Source organism: Hipposideros armiger, unplaced genomic scaffold (assembly GCF_001890085.2).
Source record: "Hipposideros armiger isolate ML-2016 unplaced genomic scaffold, ASM189008v1 scaffold_411, whole genome shotgun sequence".
In the NCBI taxonomy this organism is placed as follows: domain Eukaryota; kingdom Metazoa; phylum Chordata; class Mammalia; order Chiroptera; family Hipposideridae; genus Hipposideros; species Hipposideros armiger.
The window spans coordinates 511,583-531,149 of NW_017731761.1; the positions used below are offsets into that span (position 1 = coordinate 511,583).

The 19,567-nt window shown below is 48.5% G+C and overlaps 1 protein-coding gene across 1 annotated transcript in view; it reads left to right on the top strand.

Moving 5' to 3' along the window:
- The window catches only part of MYO18B (myosin XVIIIB), a 286,118-nt gene that overhangs the window by 76,428 nt on the left and 190,123 nt on the right, over positions 1-19,567 (top strand). Inside the window, exons 14-18 of the mRNA XM_019663943.1 lie at positions 6,679-6,852; positions 10,466-10,556; positions 12,772-12,964; positions 16,205-16,285; positions 18,353-18,500. Coding sequence (XP_019519488.1) covers positions 6,679-6,852; positions 10,466-10,556; positions 12,772-12,964; positions 16,205-16,285; positions 18,353-18,500 — 687 coding nt within the window. The remainder of the gene's footprint in view (positions 1-6,678; positions 6,853-10,465; positions 10,557-12,771; positions 12,965-16,204; positions 16,286-18,352; positions 18,501-19,567) is intronic.

The window sequence follows — 19,567 nt, forward strand, 5'->3', positions numbered from 1 at the left end:
GAGGGGAGAGAGAGAGAGGGAGAGAGAGAGAGAGAGGGGAGAGGAGAGAGAGAGGGAGAGGGAGAGGGAGAGGGAGAGGGAGAGAAGGGGAGATGGAAAGGAAGGGAAAGGAAGAATAAAGAGAAGAAAGAAAGAAATGAGGGAGGCAAGAAGGAGGGAAGGGAAGGATGAGAAGGGAGGGAAGGAGGAAGGGGAAGAAACAAGGCTCCCTCTTCTTGTAAATCCCCAATGTGCGTTGGCATATTCAAGGCTCTGAGAAGTCCTGCAGGAAAGCAGCCCATTTTGCTGGGTTCAGTCTGATACTGCCCCAGCTGGTTTATCCAGAAAGCCCTGTCTTTGCAGAACACCTGCATCTATTCCTCAGGACACTGAGAGTGGCCTATGTCTGTCTGTCTTCCCAACTGTTAGGGTGGGGGCAGTGATTCCTGTTGGACTAGGAGCAACTCAGCAGCAATTTATAGATGGCTTGTTGGCCAGACCTTACGGGGAGCGCTGGCTATGCAGATGTTCCAAGGCCCTGGGGCACATGGCAACTTTTTCCCAGACCAGGCAGGTGAAACAATGTCCAGGTGTGTGGGGCTGCATGGCACCTGGGGGCAGTGCAAACAGGCAGGAGCCATTAGAAGCAGGAAGAGACGTGAAGCTCTGACCTCTGAGAGGCTCACATTTGCCATGGTCCCAACAATAGAACTTTGTCAGATGTGCCTGGGCAGAAACCTGAATGTGATCGTAATTGTGCAAATGGGCAGATCCTGGGCTAACGTAACCTCAAGGAGGCTTCACAGGAGCCCCATGGAGGTAGAGTCCCGCTTTACAGAAGAGGAAACTGAGGCTAAAAGAGGTGACACGACTTGCCCAACCTCACACAATTTTAAGTGGTAGAGGTGGGATTTGAACTTGGGCCGTCTGTCTCTGGAGTGCTGCCTTATTTATTTATTTAGTTAGTTAGTTTTTGTAGCATCTACAGCTTTTTAGACTTATCTCTTCCCTGCAGGTGGCCCCCTCCCTCACAGGCCTCGGAATTGTAAACCTCAGTGTGAGGAATATGAACCAGATGTACCAACGTTATAAATAAGTCACATAATGTTCAGTAATTCCGCAACAGCACAGCTATTGTTGGAAGGAGAAATAACTTGGTTATTAATAAATGCAGGAGGCCACAGTAATTGATAGCAATTGAACTCATGGTGCACAGGGGAAAAACAGTCATGGTATTTTTCTTTCTTTCTTTCTTTTTGTATTGAGCTTAAAGGGAAAAACCTGCCTCCGCAGGTGGATTTGAGCCGTTCAGACACTGCAGGTCCATTGCTTTCCCTTGCTCCTTTCTTTTTTTCTCTCTCTCATTTAGCCTTTGTTCATTCTCTCTATTCAAACCCCAGCCTCCCTCTTACCAACCTTGGGCAAGTGACCCAGGTAAGTCAGTTTGCCCAGGTCACCTTGTGAATTGAGGGCCCTTTCAGCTAATGCTCTGAGGCCAAATAAGTCTGAACAGAGCTTCCCCTGTTTGGAGATTCCTAAGATATACATTAAAGGCTCTGATAGGTCTCGCAGTAAAGAAACTTATTTCACCAGGCAATGACCAAATTGATATGATACAGGATTCATTTCTTCCCACTGTGAGTGATGAACACTCCATGGAATGACTACTATGAGGCTCCCCTTTGGGGGCCTCTGAGCCCCAGCTGTGTGGCCGCTCCGCCCTGCTCCACGCCCCTCCGCCACGTGGGGAGAGTTTCGAACTCTTAGCCCTGCCCTTGGTAGCACATGAGCTGGAGCCAGGCCTCACCCCAGATGTGCAGATGGCTTCTGAGGAATAGGAAAACAAAAACAAACAAACAAACAAAACGCAAAGAAAGAGCAGCTAGCTGAGACCTTGGCTTCCTTTCAGAGAACCTTCTCTTGGCCTCAGTAATTGAAGGGAAAAATCAAACCGAGCTTTGGTAAATGTAGTCAGCTTCTGAAGCCCTCTCTGAGCCTTCGCACCTTAGACACCTTAGATGGGTGCAGCTGCTGAAAATAGGAGTTCAAGGGCAAGACGTTCATGTGGGAGGGGAACCCAGGCAGCACTGGGAGGGGTGTGAGGAAGGGAAGTGGGGAACCAGCAGCCACAAAGGTCGAATTATCTATCAATCAAGCCCGCTACCACTATGGGAACCTGAGGCGCAATCCTGCTGGGAACCTCTAGGAGGCAGCATAGAGCACTCGCCCCGAGTCATCCCACCCAGAGGGCGTTACCTTCAGTCACTGGTTGAGGTCTGGGGATGTTTATCCACAGCTCTTGCAACCTGTCTTGTGCATGAGCAAAATGCCTATATGAAAGAATGTCCTCAGCAGAAAGAAGCACAGAAAAGACCAAGGAGATACATGGTGGAGTAGTGAGCTCTGCTCCTGGTCTGCCCCACCATGTTGCCCAGGTCTGCCCCACCATGTTGCTATCAGAAGTCTGTCCCTGTTTCCTTTTGCCTTGACCTACATACAGCCATGCATGCGCTTAAGCTAAGTCTAAAATAGGATATATGGAAGTACCAGAGCCGCCCCTAACCCCATACCACTGGGGGTCAGGGGACCTGGATTCAAGTTCTAGCTCAGTCATTTACGTGCTGTGTGACGTAGGGTAGGGCAGTATGCTTTTCTGTGTCTCAGTGGCCTCTACTATAAAATCAGTCTTCACAACACTTAGCCCGCAGACCCTGCGAGGCAGTTGGGAGATCAGCCAACGCCGCACAACCATCCTCCCCCTCACCGTAGGCACACTCAGGTGTGCATCCTCCAGGCATGGGAAGATGCACAGACCATGCGTCACTAAGAATAGGAATCTAATTGGTGTTTGCAAATAATTGTAAAATATGGAACAGAGTCAAGTGTGGGAGGTCCCATCATGCATGCATTGCATTTCTATAAATCCAGCCCTACCTGCAAAGGGGAATGTGAGGCTAGATGAGATATTTTTTCACAGGTCATGGTGCCGAAAGGCAAGCCACCAATTTCCACTGGTGTTCCACAGGAGGGAAAGCTCGGTGTGTTGGGCTTGTGGAAATGTGCTGCCATACTGTGTGTTATAAGTCATGTAAGAGAGTCTCCAGGGTAATTTTAAGGGCACTTGATTTTCCAACTTACAGTCTGGCTTTGGAATGATACCCCCTTATGAGAGAAGGCCCCTTTGCACAGAGCCATGGTTAGGGTGCTGAGTGCTGGAGTCAGGAGGATTGAGTTCACATCCTGCCCCTGCTGCTTACCAGCTGCATGACCCTGGAAAGTCACCCTCTCTGAGGCTCTGTTTTCTCCTAAGTCAAGTGGGGATATGAATACTGACCTCACAGGGGTGCCGGGAGGGTTAAATGAGGCAGGGGGTGTTCAGTGCTCAGCTCAGTGCCTGGCACGGGGCAGGTGTACGGTACGTGCTGCTGGCTGGTGCTAGGATATTAGGGTCGCCTTTGTAATACTGTCAGGCATTTGCATTGTGATTCTGTTTTCTTGGGTGGGTGAGATAGAGGAGGGTGCCAGGTGGGGTGCCAGGGAGTTTCCTATAGCTCACCATCACATGTCCTGTGTGATGCTTGCAGATGAAGTACAGGATCCCTAGATCGCATGTGTAAGTCCATTGTGTAGCCACATTGTGACTAAACAAAGAGGAACCCATGGGTTGGATTTTGTGGACTGACCAGCCTTCGGGGGAGCTGGGAGTAGAAGGTGCATTTTTCCACAAAGCTCCCTGTGTGCATCCTGGACTTCACCAGCGGGATGGTGCTCAGAGCACTTAGAAATATTCCCCTTAAGTCAGGCAGGATTTAGAGAGCCTAGCCAAGTCCATTTGCTACTCCTGTTTTCAGAAAAGCCATTGTCAATTCCCTTGGTGACATTTTTTTTTTAGCTCTGTGAGGCTAAGGAAGGTCACTGCAGGTGGAGTGTGGGAGACTGTTTTAGAGAGAGGCAGTGGAGGGGTGATGGGGCAGGAGAGGGGGAGGACACTGCCTGCCTGCCAGTCAGAGGACATTGCCTGCCTGCCTAGTCAGTTACCACCTATTTAATTCACTTTCAACCCCCAGCACAGGAAGAAGAGAGTCTCATTCAGGGCTAATAGCCTTTAATGCCTTCCTCTAATACATGCTAATTTTCCTTTTTAACAAAAAGGGAGCAGACCTCAGGCTCCCAGGTAACCGTACCTAATTAGATTCTAATGATATTTCTGTGCTCATATTGTATTTATTTCTGCTTTCTCTTTGTGACAAATGATCATGGTGTTGGGTCACACACTGGCCCCAGTACAGGGAGGGCGAGGGGCGGAAGAAAGAGGCAGACCCCTCCAGATTGGTAGCTGGCTGGTATAATAAACAAGGGGACCTACCTAGGAGGCTTGTCTTGAGTGACCTCAAGACAACGTCGATCTCCATACCCGCCTGCCAGAATCTGAAAAGTTTATATAGAGGCCTTAATGGGGTTCAGTCAGATATTCAGTCCAGAGGGTCTCATCAACACCTTATGCTCTCAAGGCTGCGTCCTTGAAGCAGCTCCTGATATGAGGACAGCAGGCAGTCGGTATATTCAAGGACAGTGGGGGTGGGTGAGGAGTCTCTGATTGCCCGGGTCTAGCTCAACTGCCGTCATGTGCTCTCAGTGACATCCTCCAACAAATGGGTTCTCATTTAAGATAGCGCTTTAACATTTCCATGCACAATGTATTTATTTACATGAAAAAGATAAGAGAGTCTGTTCAAAAGAAAGTCTGATCTAGGGTTACAAGGATCTGGCAAATTTCCTAAAGGTGGGTATTGGAAGGGTTGATTTGGGAGAAATAATAGCAGTTCTTCCACTTAGTATCAGTCTGGTTTCTGGCGACTGCTTTGAGTCAGTTTTCTCATTTATACAATTGGAACGATCACACTGCTTTCTAGGACTCTTGTGAAGATTTAATAATGATGATGATGAGGATGATAAGTAACGACAACTAATATTGAGCTGTTTCCGCATGTCACACCAGGAACTCAAACACAGACTTTCTGACTCCAAAAGTCATGAGATGAACAAAGATGGCTTGTTGAATAAAATGGGGTCAATGAGTGGTCACTGTTGTCATCACCACCATCATTATCACCTTCTTCATCACTTTTGAAAATGACAGGACTTTTTTTTATTAGCATGTCGCCTCTGTGAGTCTCAGGTTCATCATAGGTACCCGGGGAACAACCTGTAAGATGCAGATAATAAAATGATATTTTCACGGTGGTCAGTGCTGAGTACCTGGCAATAGGAGGACTTCAATAAGCGGGGACTATTTGTGACTCCTCTGTGACTAGGGCCAGAGCACCTCCTCGGGCGGTGTCAAAGTCCCAGATAAAGTTTTTTTGTCCAATCTCCAATTTTGCTTTAAACCAGGCAGATTCTTCAAGATTCCTCATGATCTCTTGCTGATGGATTGTGAAATCTCTGTTGGCAGTTGTTGTTCTTATTTCAAAGAAGGAAACACATTTGTGGGCATGATAAGATATAGGAGAAAATTATTTAAGGATGACACTGTTATTTGTTTTAATAAATCATTTATTTTTGCATTTGGACCACAAAATTACTATGCAACTACTGTAGAAAAGCTTTAAAATACAGAATCCCCCGGCCCAGTTGTGATCGTTAATATTTATTATTTTTTTATAGCAGTTTAGAGTGATATGCACAGTTGACGTCATACCATGATGTGGTTTTCTAGTTCGCTTTTCACTTAACATTTGACTGTAAGCATCGTCCATGTCGTGCAATGTCTTTGTTGCTGACCTGAAATGGCCTTGTAAGAGTCTATAGAGCGGTTCCATGGCTTCTTCAGCCTCTTCTGGTTACGCCCCTCCCCTCTTTACATACCGGCCACCTGGCCTTCTGGGCGTTTCTCTACCACACCATGCTCATTTGTGCCTCAGGGCCTTTGCATGGCCTTCTACTGCTAGAGCTCTCCCTGGTTCTTTCTGTGGTCAGCTCCCTCTCACCTTTTATAACCCATGTCAAGTTATCACATTCTCAGATACTATATATCCATAGCAATTCCCTCAGTTTTTCTTGATCTCACCACCCTGTTTTATTTTCTTGTTAAAGGAAAAATAATAACTTAATAATTTTATCACCTGCGATTATCTTGTTTATTGTTTGCTCACTTGTTTATTGTCTCTCTCCCTCAAAAGACTGTAAGCTCCATGAGAACAGGCACCTTGTCTGTCTCACTTCTCACCGACTTCCCAGTGGCCAACACACAGTGCCTGTCACATAGTAGCAGCTCCATGAATACATAGTGAATAAATGGATGGCTCATTACACGGTTGGCTATGTGGCTGGGTGGGTAGTTGATTGGATAGGTAGGTGAGTGGCAGGGGGTAGTGGATGGGTGGATGGATAGATAAGTGAATAGTAAAAATCATACTTTTACTAACCATTCCCCAATTCCATGTTTAGAATGTCCACCATGATATTGTTAATTGCTTTCAAAAAATGAATAATGCAAATTGCAAGGAAATAGGATAAACATGTCTCTTGAGAAACCTGAGCCCTGCCCAGTGGCCATCCACTAGGGGCCCAGGCCTGGGCAGTTGTTCAGTCTCCTGCTGAAGGTGGAAGGTGGCGAGTTCTCCCAGGTCTTCTTGGATGCCCACCCACCCCATGCCTAGGACCTCACCACCATCCTTCTTTTTGTCCCTCACATAGTGGGCCGGAAGCAGTTCATGCGGTTTGAGTGGGCAAACCACGCGGCTGAGGCCCTGGGCTGTGACTATGAGGAGCTGAACACGGCCACCTTCAAGCACCACCTGCGGCAGATCATTGAGCAAGTGACGCATGGGCCGAGCCGACGGGGCCTTGCGGATGAGGAGACCAACTCAGGTACCTGCAGTGCTGCCTCTCTGGGTAGGCTGGGTCCACGCTGGGCCAGTCCCTGGGGACATTCCAGCGTGTTTTCACCGATTCATCAAGGATTTCATGAGGGGCTACTATATGCAGACCTTCTGGGTGAAAAGGAAGCCTCTGTGGGCAGAAATGAACACGGACTTGGCTCCTCCGTGCACAGTGCTTATGGTCAAATAGTAGCTGTCTCCGGTGGTCTCTCTGATGGCTGCTGAAAGCCAGGATGGGGCCCTGTGCTATGGAGACAGGACACTGTAGAAACATAGATGGGCCAAGATGCTGGAGCAGCGAGGAGAACAGTGAGCAAGGCCAGGGGTCAGCTCACGCACGAGTCAGTAAACCAGGGTTTCTTTTTTTTTTTTAAGATTTTTTTAATTTAATGTTTTTATTGGGGAATTGGGGAAAGGGAACAGTGTTGAAGAATTGGGGAAGGGGAACAGCCAAGTTGTTGTCCTTTAATCTTAGTTTTGGAGGGTGCATTTAGCTCAGCTCCAAGTCTAGTTGGTAGCTCAGAGCTGCTCAGCTCAAGGTGCCGTGTTCAATCTTAGTTGCAGGGGGCGCAGCCCAACAACCCATGCAGGAGTCGAACCAGCAACCTTGTTGTTAGGAGCACATGCTCTCACCAGCTGAGCCATCCTGCTACCTGTTGGCAACTCAGCAGCAGCTCAGCTGGGGTGCAGCTGACTGGCCCATGTGGGAATCGAACTGGCGACCCTGTTGCTCAGAGCTTGCTCTCTTAACCAACTGAGCCAGTCGACCGGCCCAATCAGGGTTTCTTATTCTCAAACCGGTGAGAAGCCAGGGAAGGGCATGAGCAGGGAAATAGCATGGTTTGACTTGTTCTTCACGAAGCATGCCCTAGAGCAGCGGTTCTCAACCTTTCACAGGGGTCGCCTAAGACCGTTAGAAAACACAGATTTTTGATGGTCTTAGGAACCGAGACACCGCTCCTCTATCCGTCTCCAGGCCCACATGCAGATACGCCCACATACAAGTACCTGGCGACCCCTGTGAAAGGGTCGTTCGACCCCCAAAGGGGTCGCGACCCACAGGTTGAGAACCGCTGCCCTAGAGAAAGCTTGGGGAACAAGTGGCAGACAGGAGAGCATTTAGGAACCTTATAAAAGTCACCGGGAGAGATGTCGGTGTTTGGACAAGGGAAGAGGCAGTGGAGATAAACAAGGTACATGTGTGCGAGGCCTAGTTTACAAACCGATGACAGCTTGGGTCCTGGGGCAAAGTGAGGCCTAGACACCACCTAGACCAGGGTGGCATCTAGGATTTTGGCCTGAGCAGCAGGAAGAACAGGGATACTTTGAATGGATGTGGGAGAAGAGCAGGAGGGCTTTGTGCTATGCTTGCCAAAGTGGGGTCCGCTGAGCTAGACGCTTTGGCTGCAGAAGGTGAGGGAGGAGGAACCTCTTGGAAGCCAGGGGTCTCTGAGAACTCTAAGAGCAGCTGTCCTGCAGACCCTGGAGTCTGGGATTAGTGGGGAGCATTGTTTTGAATTGTGGTTTTGGTGCCCAACCTCGTAGAGGCCCCTTGGGTCCTCAGAACTGCTCCATCTTTCTAGGGACATCAGCTTGAAGGCTAATGTCACTTGGGCTCCACTGGCCTTTTATTTTTTCTTCTAGGTCCAGGTGTGAGCTGTTGTCTGCTTATGGTTACACCTCCTCTCTGACACCCCCCACACACACACACACATGCACAGACTTGTGCACACATGTGCCCAACCACTCAAAGCATGCACATGGGCACAGATACTGCACACACGCACATGTGTGCGCACACACACACGTACACACACTGCTTTATGAGGCTAAGCCAGCCTCTCAGGCTGAGGTCTCCAGGGTAGATGTTAAGCAGGCAGGGGACCAGCAGGTTTAGGAGAGATGCTGGGAGGCTGGAAGTTGCCTAGCAACGGCCCAGGTTGGGGGTGGAAATAAAGGAGGGATGGGAAATGCTTTGGGGCTGCAGCTGGCTGCTTGGAATGTGCAAGCAGGACTATTTCTCCAAGCAAGAGTGCCTGCACATTGGGACACTGTGTTTCCAATTCTGTGGGTGGAACCAAAACCTAAGGGTCGGGGTTTGTGATCTGACACCCTTATCCCACCCCATATCCTCACTCCTCTTTGTCCAGTGCACCCTAATCAAAGCTGGTTATTGTAATGGTACCAGAAAGTGTGTGTGTGTTTAAACAAAATTGAGACCACAATTGTAATAGCAGTTTTGTAAGCTTTTTTACAATGTCCTCCTAACATTATAGGTAGGCATTTTTCCATCTAATGCAATATTCTTCTATACCTGATTATAAGCATTCTTTTGTAGGGATGGATTACCAATTATCTAACCTATTAGCTATCATTGGCTATTCAAGTTGTTTCGAAAAAATGATTTTTGCCAGTGTAATCAACAATTGGGAAAACACGGTTCCAGAAATCTTTGTTTCTCTGAATATTTCATTAGAACAAAAGCCTGAGAGGGAAATTACTAAGTCCAAGTATACGAACATTTTATGGCTTCTGATATAAAATAGCCAAATTTCCCTCCAGAAGGAGGAAACAACAAGCATTTGCGGAGAACCTACTATGTGTCAGGCACTGGACACTCGGCAGCCAACAAACCCAGACCGTTGCAATTCTCAGGGCACCCCTGTGTGACGGGGGAGACACAGGTTAATAAAATAACCACACAAGCAACAATATGCTGTGGTCAGTGCTATAAAAACAGGGTAAATTTGTCCTTCTGTGTCTGGTTTATTTCACGTAGCATAATAATGATCTTGAAGTTCACCCACATTGTAGCAAATGGCACATTTGAATAATATACTATGTGATCCCACTAATATCAGAAATCTAAAGTTGTCAAACTCATAGATGCAGAAAGTAGAACGATAGCAACCAGGGGCTAGAGGGAGGGGAAAATGGGAGATACTGATCAGAGGGTCCATAGTTTACTTATGCAGGATGAATAAATAAATCCTGGGGAGCAGAGGAATAATTAGATGGATGAGACGATCGGTAGATGAGTCAGTCTGCTGTACCGCATAGCACCTATAGTTAACAATGATGCATTGTGTACTTAACATTTTTATAGGGGAGACCTATGTTAACTGTTCTTATCACAAACACATACCCACACAGAGGGAGGGAGGGAGAAAACTTTTAGAGGTGATGGTTATGTTTATGGTGAGTTTATCAAACTCATCAGGATGTATACATTAAATAGGTAGGTGCAGCTTTCTGTATGTCAATCATACCTCAATAAAAAATTACTTTAAAAAAAAGCAAGGTAGAGCTGGGAATTGGCCTATTGGGGTGGTGGTCAAGGCAGGCTTCCCTGAGGAGGTGACATTGGGATGAGCTCTGAGGGATAAGCAGGAGAGCACATTGGAGAGGAGGTAGGGCCAGGTTATGCTGAGGTCCTGATAAGACACTTGAACTTGGTCCTAAGAACATGGGTATGCAATTCTGGGGGGGGGGATGTGTGTGAGGGAGGGGGACTGTCTAAGGCAACTGTGATGCCTCTGGGGTGATTTCTCAGTCATGGTCCTGACCACAAGATGCCAACCCTTTTCTCTCTCCCACTCCAGGGCTCAAGATGACGGGCGTGGAGTGTGTGGAGGGGATGGCCTCCGGCCTGTACCAAGAGCTCTTTGCTGCCGTGGTCTCACTCATCAACAGGTAACTGCCTCTGCAGATGCATGAACAGGCCCAAGCATGGGGCAGTTTAGCAGAGTGGGGGTTTTTTTGAGCTGGAGAGTGGCGGTTTGGTTTTTTTTTTAGCCGCAGAGTGCTGGATTGAAATTCCACCTTGGCCACCCACTGACTTTGTGACATTGGCAAATCAATTCACCTCTCTGATCTCCCCTTCTGCATTTGTACAATAGCTCTACCCCCCAGAGTCATTGCAAGGATTAAAAGAGATAATGTAATGAAATAACTCTTCCTAATCGTGATCATGAAATACCAACAATAAAAGCTAACAATTTGGGGACACCGACTAAGGGCCAGGGCCTGCCCTAATTGTTTAACTCACCTGCATCGTTTAATACTCACATCTGCCCATTGTACAGATGAGGCGACTAAGGCAGAGAGGTGGAGCCGGGATGCATACACAATGCCGTACTCCCCTCTCACACCTTCAGGTTTCCTTGAATAACCCACCAACTTGCTCTCCCCCATTTATTTTTCTAAAATTTTCTGCTGGCAATGGGGAGCAACCCAGGAAGAATTTCAGAGTGGGTCAGGATGCATCTCTGAAATGTGTCTATAGGGCTGTAGGCATTGGAGCCTCTGTTTTCTCATAATGAGTGAGCTCTGAGCCCGGGCCTTGGAAAGCTTTAGGCAATTTTAGCGGGGTGTATCCAGAACCCCAGCAAGCCCCTCCCTCCTCTGGGAAAGCAGGAAGCATAATTAGGCTCCCGACATCCTGTGAAGGGGATGAGGCTGGTGCATAGCAACAGAGCAGCCGGGGTTCTCCAATGTCACCAGGACATAGAATCCACTCCCTCTCTTGCTGCTGGAGTAATTACCATCTGAGACCAGAGACACGTTATCTAGAAACCACAGGGGATGGTGTGCACTTAAGAGGAAGGCGAACTGGGGGTGGAAATGAACTGCTGACAGAGGAAGCTGCCTTGGCCTGCGGAAGGCCGTTCCTTCAGGGTTTCGTGCTTGGAGCCACATCTGTAAAATACGTGCGTTGGTGATAATAATACCCACGACCACCATTCACGAGCACCTAGTAGGCGTCTGACTTTCCGAGCATTCACTGACTTGATCTTCACACATGACGATGGAGCGGTTGATCTCACTGGCCCCATTGTACAGATAGATGGAAAACCTTGGCAAGTAACAGAGGAGAGCCAGGGTTCACACAAAGGGCCCTTCAAAGCGTACGAGGCCGATCATGCTAATGATAATAAGAGCAGATAGGGGCGGCCAGTTGGCTCAGCTAGTTAGAGCGCAGTGCTGCTGCGCTCTAACCAGGGCTGCTGGTTTGATCCCCACATAAGCCAGTGAGCTGCACCCTTCGCAACTAGATTGAAACAACTACTTGACTTGGAGCTGAGCTGGGGGCCCTCCACAACTAGATTGAAGATGACTTGACTTGGAGCTGATGAGCAGATAGTGTTTACTGAGCTCTTCCCATGTAGCCAAACTTGTGTTCAGGACAACCGGTGCCTTATCACATCCAACCCTCCCAGCAGCTCTCTGAGTTCGGCTCCATCATTAACCCTTTCATGGCTGCCTCAGAGATTGGGCAGTTCCCCCAAGACACACAGCCCCTCCGTTGCCGAGCAAGTGTTGAAGCCCACTTGTGACTGTCTCCCAAGTCCCTTAACTCCTGCATTTTGATGTGAATAATCCCTCCTCTGTCCACCCCGATAGATTCAAGAGGACCCGAGGAGGTGACGGCTTAAAAGTACTTGGTGAACTGAGGCACCGAACAAAATTGTTTTTGTATTGCCATGTGTCTCTTAAGAAAGAAAAGGAGGCTCTAATATTAACTGTATAGGCAATTTGCCATGCCACCTTAAGCAAGTCATTTCTCCACTCCAGGACTGGTGTGGAGAGATCATTTCTGGAAGGCCTGCTGTATCCACGGGAGGCGCTTGCCATACTCTAACTCCTTCGATTTAACTGCAGCCTCTGGGTTCACCCTACCATCCCTACCATCATTTGACAATTGGGGGAATCCATGCTCAGAGAGGTGAATTAACTTACCACAGGTCACACAGCCTGATGTGGGGAGCCTAGTTTTGAAAGTAGATCCCCCAACCCACCCAGCATGCTGCTTTGATTTCTCCATCTCTGTGATGGGGGAGTGGGCGGCTTGGGCCAGCGGGGCTCTAAGAGTCCATGTTATCTTGGGGGCTTACCCCTCTCTTCCCAGATCCTTCTCCTCCCATCACCTCTCCATGGCCTCCATCATGGTGGTGGACTCTCCAGGCTTTCAAAACCCCCGGCACCAGGGCAAAGAGCGGGCCGCCACCTTCGAGGAGCTGTGCCACAATTATACTCACGAGCGTTTGCAGCTGCTTTTCTACCAGCGGACCTTCGTCTCCACGCTGGAGAGATACCGCGAGGTATGGCTGGGCGGGAGCGAGGTCTTCACCAGGGCTCAGCAGAGGGTATGAGGCCAGACAAGGTTGGGGTCCGGTCCTCCGGTAACCTTTGGCTTCACCCTGTTTGGCCCACCACTGAACAAAACCCTAACTCCAGGCCTGGTCCCCCCATTTCTCTTGGCTTCCCAACCTTCAGCTATGGCCCCTGCACCCTGTATACCAGGTACACCAGGAAACTTGGGGCTCCCCAGGCCTTTCTCTCATAGCTGTCCTTTCTTTGGGATGACCTGTTTCTCCTGCCCACTTCACCTAAGCTAATTCCTCCTCTGAGATTGCATCTTCCTCGACCTGGAAAACCCCACATGCTGTGGTTTTGGGTGAAAACAGTGGCTTTGCACTTTGGATCATGATGTTGGAATATTTAACAACGTGAAAGATGTAATTCCCCATTTCTGAGGCATCCTGAAGAAACTATGTGTACGAACCAGGAAACACAGACAGGCTTGTTCCTGCCAGCCCTTCTTTTCTCATTAAAAAGAAAAAAGTTTACACTGAAATATAACACGTATACGAGAAAAGAGCATATATCAGAAGTGTGCACGCAATGCAATGGATTTCTTCAAACAAAGGAACTCATGCATCTACCTTGAAGGTGAAAAGTAGAACATTGCCAGCACCCCAGATGGCTGCCCCCTCCATCCTCCCCGAAGGGGACCCCACTGACTCCAAGTGCTAATGGCAAAGTATTAGAAATGACCATATTATTTTTCAATATGTAAGGGATATTGAAATTATGGTCATTTCTTTGGTTGGAGCTCACACAGCAATAAACATGAAAGCATCAACATGGATACACCTCAAAGAAATGACACCGATAAGACCTGCAGTTTGACTCTCTGTCACTGATTGGCTGTGTGGTCCTAGGAGAGTCTCTCACCTTCTCTGATCCTCGATTTCTTCACATGTAAAATAGAAATAACAATACTCCTGCATCAGTTACCATTCACCACAATAATGCTACCTAATAAACTACCCCAACCGCAGCGGCTTTAACAATAACCTTTTGTGATTACTTCTCAGCCTCTGGGTTACCTGGGAGGCTCTTTGGGTCTTGGCTGGGAGACTTCTTCTGCCTGTGGTCAGATGCAAGTCAAGTAGATGGCTCTGATGGTCTTGGCTGGCCGTGGTCTCTCCATTGTGTCTGGGAGTCAGCTGGCCATGAGCTAGGGTGACTCGTCTGTGCTCCAGGAATGTCCAGTCTTCCATCAGGTTAGCCCAGGCTGTTCTCGTGGCCCTGGCAGGGTTCCAGGAGAGCGAGCAGACACGTGCAGGGTCGAGACTTGGAACTGGCAGTGCTACTTCTGCTGTATTCAGTTGGTCACATCAAGGTTCCACTTCTTGATGGGAGAAACTGCAATATCGCTGTACAGAGAGTGGATACAGGGATCGGGAGAGAATGGGAGGGGGGGTATTTTTATAGTTGTTTTCACCACACTGCCTAAAGAGGCTGTTTTAAGTATTGAATGAAGTTCGATAGAAAGTGCCTAATCTCTTAGGCATTCAATAGGTGGTCACAGCTATCATATCTTCCCCAGACTAATTCACTTATTCTGATGATCAAAGTCATACATGTTCTTTATTAAAAATCTGGGAAGTGAATATCAGAGTCAACTGCTGAAAATACAATCTCCTTAGCCCCACCACTCAGAGGCAGCCACTGGTACCACTTTCTGTATTTGATACCAGTCATCTTTCCGTATCTTGTCTTCTCTACAGATTTCGGATCCTTCTGTGTACCCAATTTTGCCATCTGCTGTTTTCCTCCCAGCATTATGTTATTCACATTTCCTCACTCTATTTACAACTCGCAGTCACCATGCATTTCAGTGGCGATGTCTTTTTCTGTCCCAGCTCTCCTTTGGACATCTGGGTGATTTCTGTGATGAAGCTATTATTATATAAACAACACTGTGGTGAACATCTTTGTGCATAGTGCTGTCTGGAGCTGGTTATTTTTATATGGCAACTAATATTATCCATAGTTTATGCATGCTTCCTCCAGTGCCCAGCACACAGCCCAGCACCTACTAGGTACTCAGTAAATGTTAGAAAAGTTTGGGCTGAATTATCAGTTCCTGATAAAGTTCTCACCATGATTTGTGACAACCATGCAGGTTGAACAGAAACAGGATGTTTTTGGAATGTTGGTCTGTGACCTTCCTTCTCATACAAAGGCTAAGGGGTGATGATAGACAGACAGACAGACAAACAAACAAACAAACAAACAAACACTTGTTTAAAAAATGGGCAAAGGACCTGAATAGATATTTCTCTAAGGAAGATACACGAATGGCTAATAAGCACATGAAAAGATGCTCAACATTACTAATTCAGGGAAATGCAAATCAAAACTCTTTGAGATACTTCTTTACCCCATTAGAATGGTTACTATTAAAAGCAAACAAACCAGAAAATAACAAGTGTAGGTGAGGATGCAGAGAAATTGGAACCCTTATGCATAGCTGGTGGGAACATAAAATAGTACAGCTGCTATGGAAAACAGTATAATGTTTTCTCAAACATTAAAAATAGAATTACTGTATGATTCAGCAATTCCACTTCTGGGTATCTATCCAAAAGAACTGAAAGCAAGGTCTTCAAGAGATATTTGCACACCCATGTTCATATCAGCTTTATTTACAAAAGCCAAAAGGTGGAGCAACCCAAATGTCCATCCATGGATGAAGGAGTAAACAAAATGTCATGTATCCATACGATGGAATATTATTCAGCCATGAAAAGGAAGGGAATTCTGACACATGCTACCACATGGATGAACCTTGAGGACATTATGCTAAGTGAAACAAGCCAGTCACAATAGCTGTGTAATTCCACTCATATGAGATACTTAGAGGATCAAATTCATAGAGACAGAAAGTATATGGTGGTTGCCAGGGGCTGGGGCAGGAGGACTTGTTGTTTAATGCGTGTAGAGTTTTAGCTTTGCAAGATGAGAAAACATCTAGAGAGGGGTGGTGGTGATGGGTGCATAACGGTGTGAATGTACTTAATGCCACTGAACTGTACACTTAAAAGTGGTTCAAATGGTACATTTTATGTATATTTTACCACAATTAAAAGTAACAATTGAAAAAAGCCTAAGGGGTATGAAAAGTCCTCGCTTCTCTTTCCCTCTCCAGAAGTTTTCCGCCCTGTTCAGCTCACGGAAGGAACTAACGTTGAATTTCTGTGACTTTCCAGGAAGGTCTTCCTGTGCAGTTTGGCCTCCCGGAGCCATCCCCGGGGACCACGGTGGCCCTTATGGATCAGAACCCTTCCCAGGTAACACAGGGCCCAGCAAACCAAGACTCTCAGGTACCCAGAGGCCTTTTTACTGAAATGCAAGCAGATCTGAGCCTTTAAGCTACTAGCTGTCAGTGCTCTCTGCACCTGGAATCGCCCAGGGATTGTTAAAAACACTGACACTTTGGAGGTACTCCCCAATTCTGCGTGGATTGGTCTGGGGGGTGTGACCTGGGCAACGAATATTTAAATGCTCCAGGGGTGAGAACTACCCTCTGTGTTATGCCTGAGTCTGTGTCTTAGAATGTGCTTACACCTGGGAGCTGAGGGGGGTTCAGGCCAGTGCCGGGTGGCCTCCAGCCACTCTCTCCTGAAAAGGTCAGGTGTTCAGAGGAAAGTGATGTGCCTGGCAGAGACCGGGAAGATAGGGACCATGGGGGATGGAGAATGGGGGCAATTTTGGATCCAGGCCCCTGACCTCCATTGGGGGCAGACAGACTTTAATTTGGGGGTATCTGAGCCTTTATCTCCCTCACTTTCCCCACCCCGAGAACCCATTTTGCTGACCCCAGACCTGCACCTCTGCTCAACCCTTTCCCATAACCGCCCTGGACCATTTCACTCAGCTTGCCAGGCTCAGCTCCAATCTTGGTGACCTTCAGCACGTCACTTCACCTCTCCATGTCTTAGCTTTCTCATCACCCAAAAGGAAATGATCGCATCCCCTGGGGTTGTCATGAATATCAGTGAGATCTGGCATGTAAAGCACCTGGCAGAGTGCTTGGCACATAGTAGGTGTCCTGCAGGCCTCGTTTCTCCTGCCATTTGATAGCACAGGCTGCCCTTTTCCTCATTCCTTGTCTGCTGTCAGCCAGGGGTGATTTCCGAGGCTCCTCCTGGCTCACCATGAGTTACACTTTCCCTGCAAAGCTCCCTGTCTGTGAGCCCTGCCAGCCATCATGGGCTTTGCATCCTGTTGGCACCTTTTGGTGTTTTCTCCTCCCTGTCATGTTTCCTTACCTGGAAAGGGCAGCTCTGAAGGGACGACCCAGGCAATGTGAGGAGAGAAGGGCCATGGTGTCCCCAGATGCCTGGGCGGTGGCTGGGAACGGCTGCCTTCTGAGGATGGGCTGCCTGCTGATTTCAACCCCAACAAAGAAAGTCCAGGTGGAGACTCAGGTTCCGGGGATGCACTTCCAGCTCTGCCCCTGTGTCTCTCCATGTGACTCTGGACATGACCCGTTTCCCCTCTGGGCCTCTGAGGAGTGTGGACAGAGATTTCTGAGCTAGGGTAGCCAACAGCCCTGGTCTGCCAGGGGTTTCGCTGGCTTTCGCACTGAAGTCCTCCCCTCAGTCCCCGTCGACAAGGGAAGTTGGTCCCTGTACACATCACGTGTCCTCCGTAACCACTCAGCGTCATTCCTTGTTCTGCCAACTCACGATGGGCCCTAGGGGGAGCCCCTCAAACCCCCAGGTCTCTCTCAGTTTCCCATGTGCAAAATTACAGCATTGCTTAGATGGTCTCTGAAGCTCGGAGCTAGATTTAAAATTCTGTGTCTGTGCCATCAAACCAAGTTCTCCTTCTCCTCCGAAACATTATGAGGGCACTTCCCCCCCCCCACCCCTCAAGATTTTAGTTTAAAAAAGCACCAAGACTTCTAAGAGAAAGCGATGCAGATACAATGCACCCTTTCCTGTTTGGCTGCACACAAACACACACACAGCCACCTGTGTGTGTCTGGAAACATGTCCTTTACACGGTGCTTTTTCTTGTGAAACCCTCACACGGCCAGCCTTCGGAAGGAGCCACTGCCAGTGTCATTTCACATTGAGAGGAAGCGAGACTCAGAGATGTGCAGTGAGTTGGTCAAGGTCACATAGGAAGTGAGGAGAGAGGCATGGTTTGGACCCCTTGGAACTGAGAGGCTGTTAGAGTTTTGTGGTTTTAACACTGAGAATCTGGGGTGAGTGGGAAGCCAGGGTGAGTGGGAACATGGATTTGGCCCGGGACTCGGATCCTCTGACTCCCATAGGTAGGAAGGAAAGCCTGGGACTGGCATCGGTGAGGGATTGGGGCCTCTCAGTGTATCCTGGATCTCCCACCAGGTCCGCTTACCAGCTGGAGGAGGTGCTGAGGATGCCAAGGGCCTTTTCTGGGCCCTGGATGAGGAGGTCCGGGTGGAGGGCGCCAGTGAGAGTGTGGTGCTCGAGCGTCTCTGTGCAGCCTTCGAGAAGAAAGGAGCTGGGGCCGAAGGTAAGGGAGTAAGGAGGAGAAGGTACTGAGTTCAGGAGTTGGCGCCTGTCCTTGTTAGCTGCGGGAAAAGCCCTGACGAGGCCTGCACAGGGTGGGGTCTGAGTGCAGAGATGTCTGTGTGTGCTTCATTCATTCATGTGTTCATTCATGGATCCCACACATGTGCGGAGCGGCTTACTCTGTGCTGGACGCCATGCTCTGTCGTGGTGAACCAGCCTGGTGTGGCCCATCATCCTGGTTGAGGTCTCTAAGGGAAGGAGGGTTGGCAGAGAAGATGGCCAAAGATGGCCCGGGGACATTCCATTGTCAAGGGGCCCCGGGACAAGGTGAGTGACCACAAAGGAGGCTGAGGCGGGAGTGGCAGGGAGGTGGGAGGGCACCTGGGAGAATGGGGAGTGGCCGGATTAGATGCTGCTGAGCAGTCACGTGAGGTGTGGCTGAGGGGTGTGCCACGGATTTGGCCAGGTGAGGTCACTGGCGACCGAGACAAGTGCCATTTCAATGGCGTGTTCGGGGCAGACGTTGGACGGGAGTGGTGTGTGAGAAACTGGGGAAGAGTTGGAGAAGGACAAATGACAGCTCTCGGTGCTGCCATGCCCCCTCGGGAGCCTCTGCCCCCAGGCAACCAGCCAAGTCCTGTGCCTGGGACACTCATGAAGCGTTGCTGCGTTCACATCAGGATGGTTTTTTAAGCAGCAGCAGCATCTGATGGCTCCAGCAGCTCCCCTAGGACCAAGCTCAGCGCACTAATGCCCAAATTACTCCCAGAGAGCTTGGCTCCGAGAGCGACTGGCCTGCAGCCGGCTTCTCCGCCTGTCGCAGGAGGGGCAGTGCCTGGGGCCTGTGGTGCTTTCAAGGCCCGTGAATATGGTTTCATTTCTGTAAAAGCAGAAGGAAAAAAAAGAACTTATAGACCAAATACTATATATATATATATATATATATATATATATATATATATATATATATGGCTGAATTATATCCCTCCCTCCAAAATTTATATGTTGATGCCTTAATTCCCAGTGCCTCAGAAGGTGGCTGTATATGGAGATAGGGTCTTTTTTCTT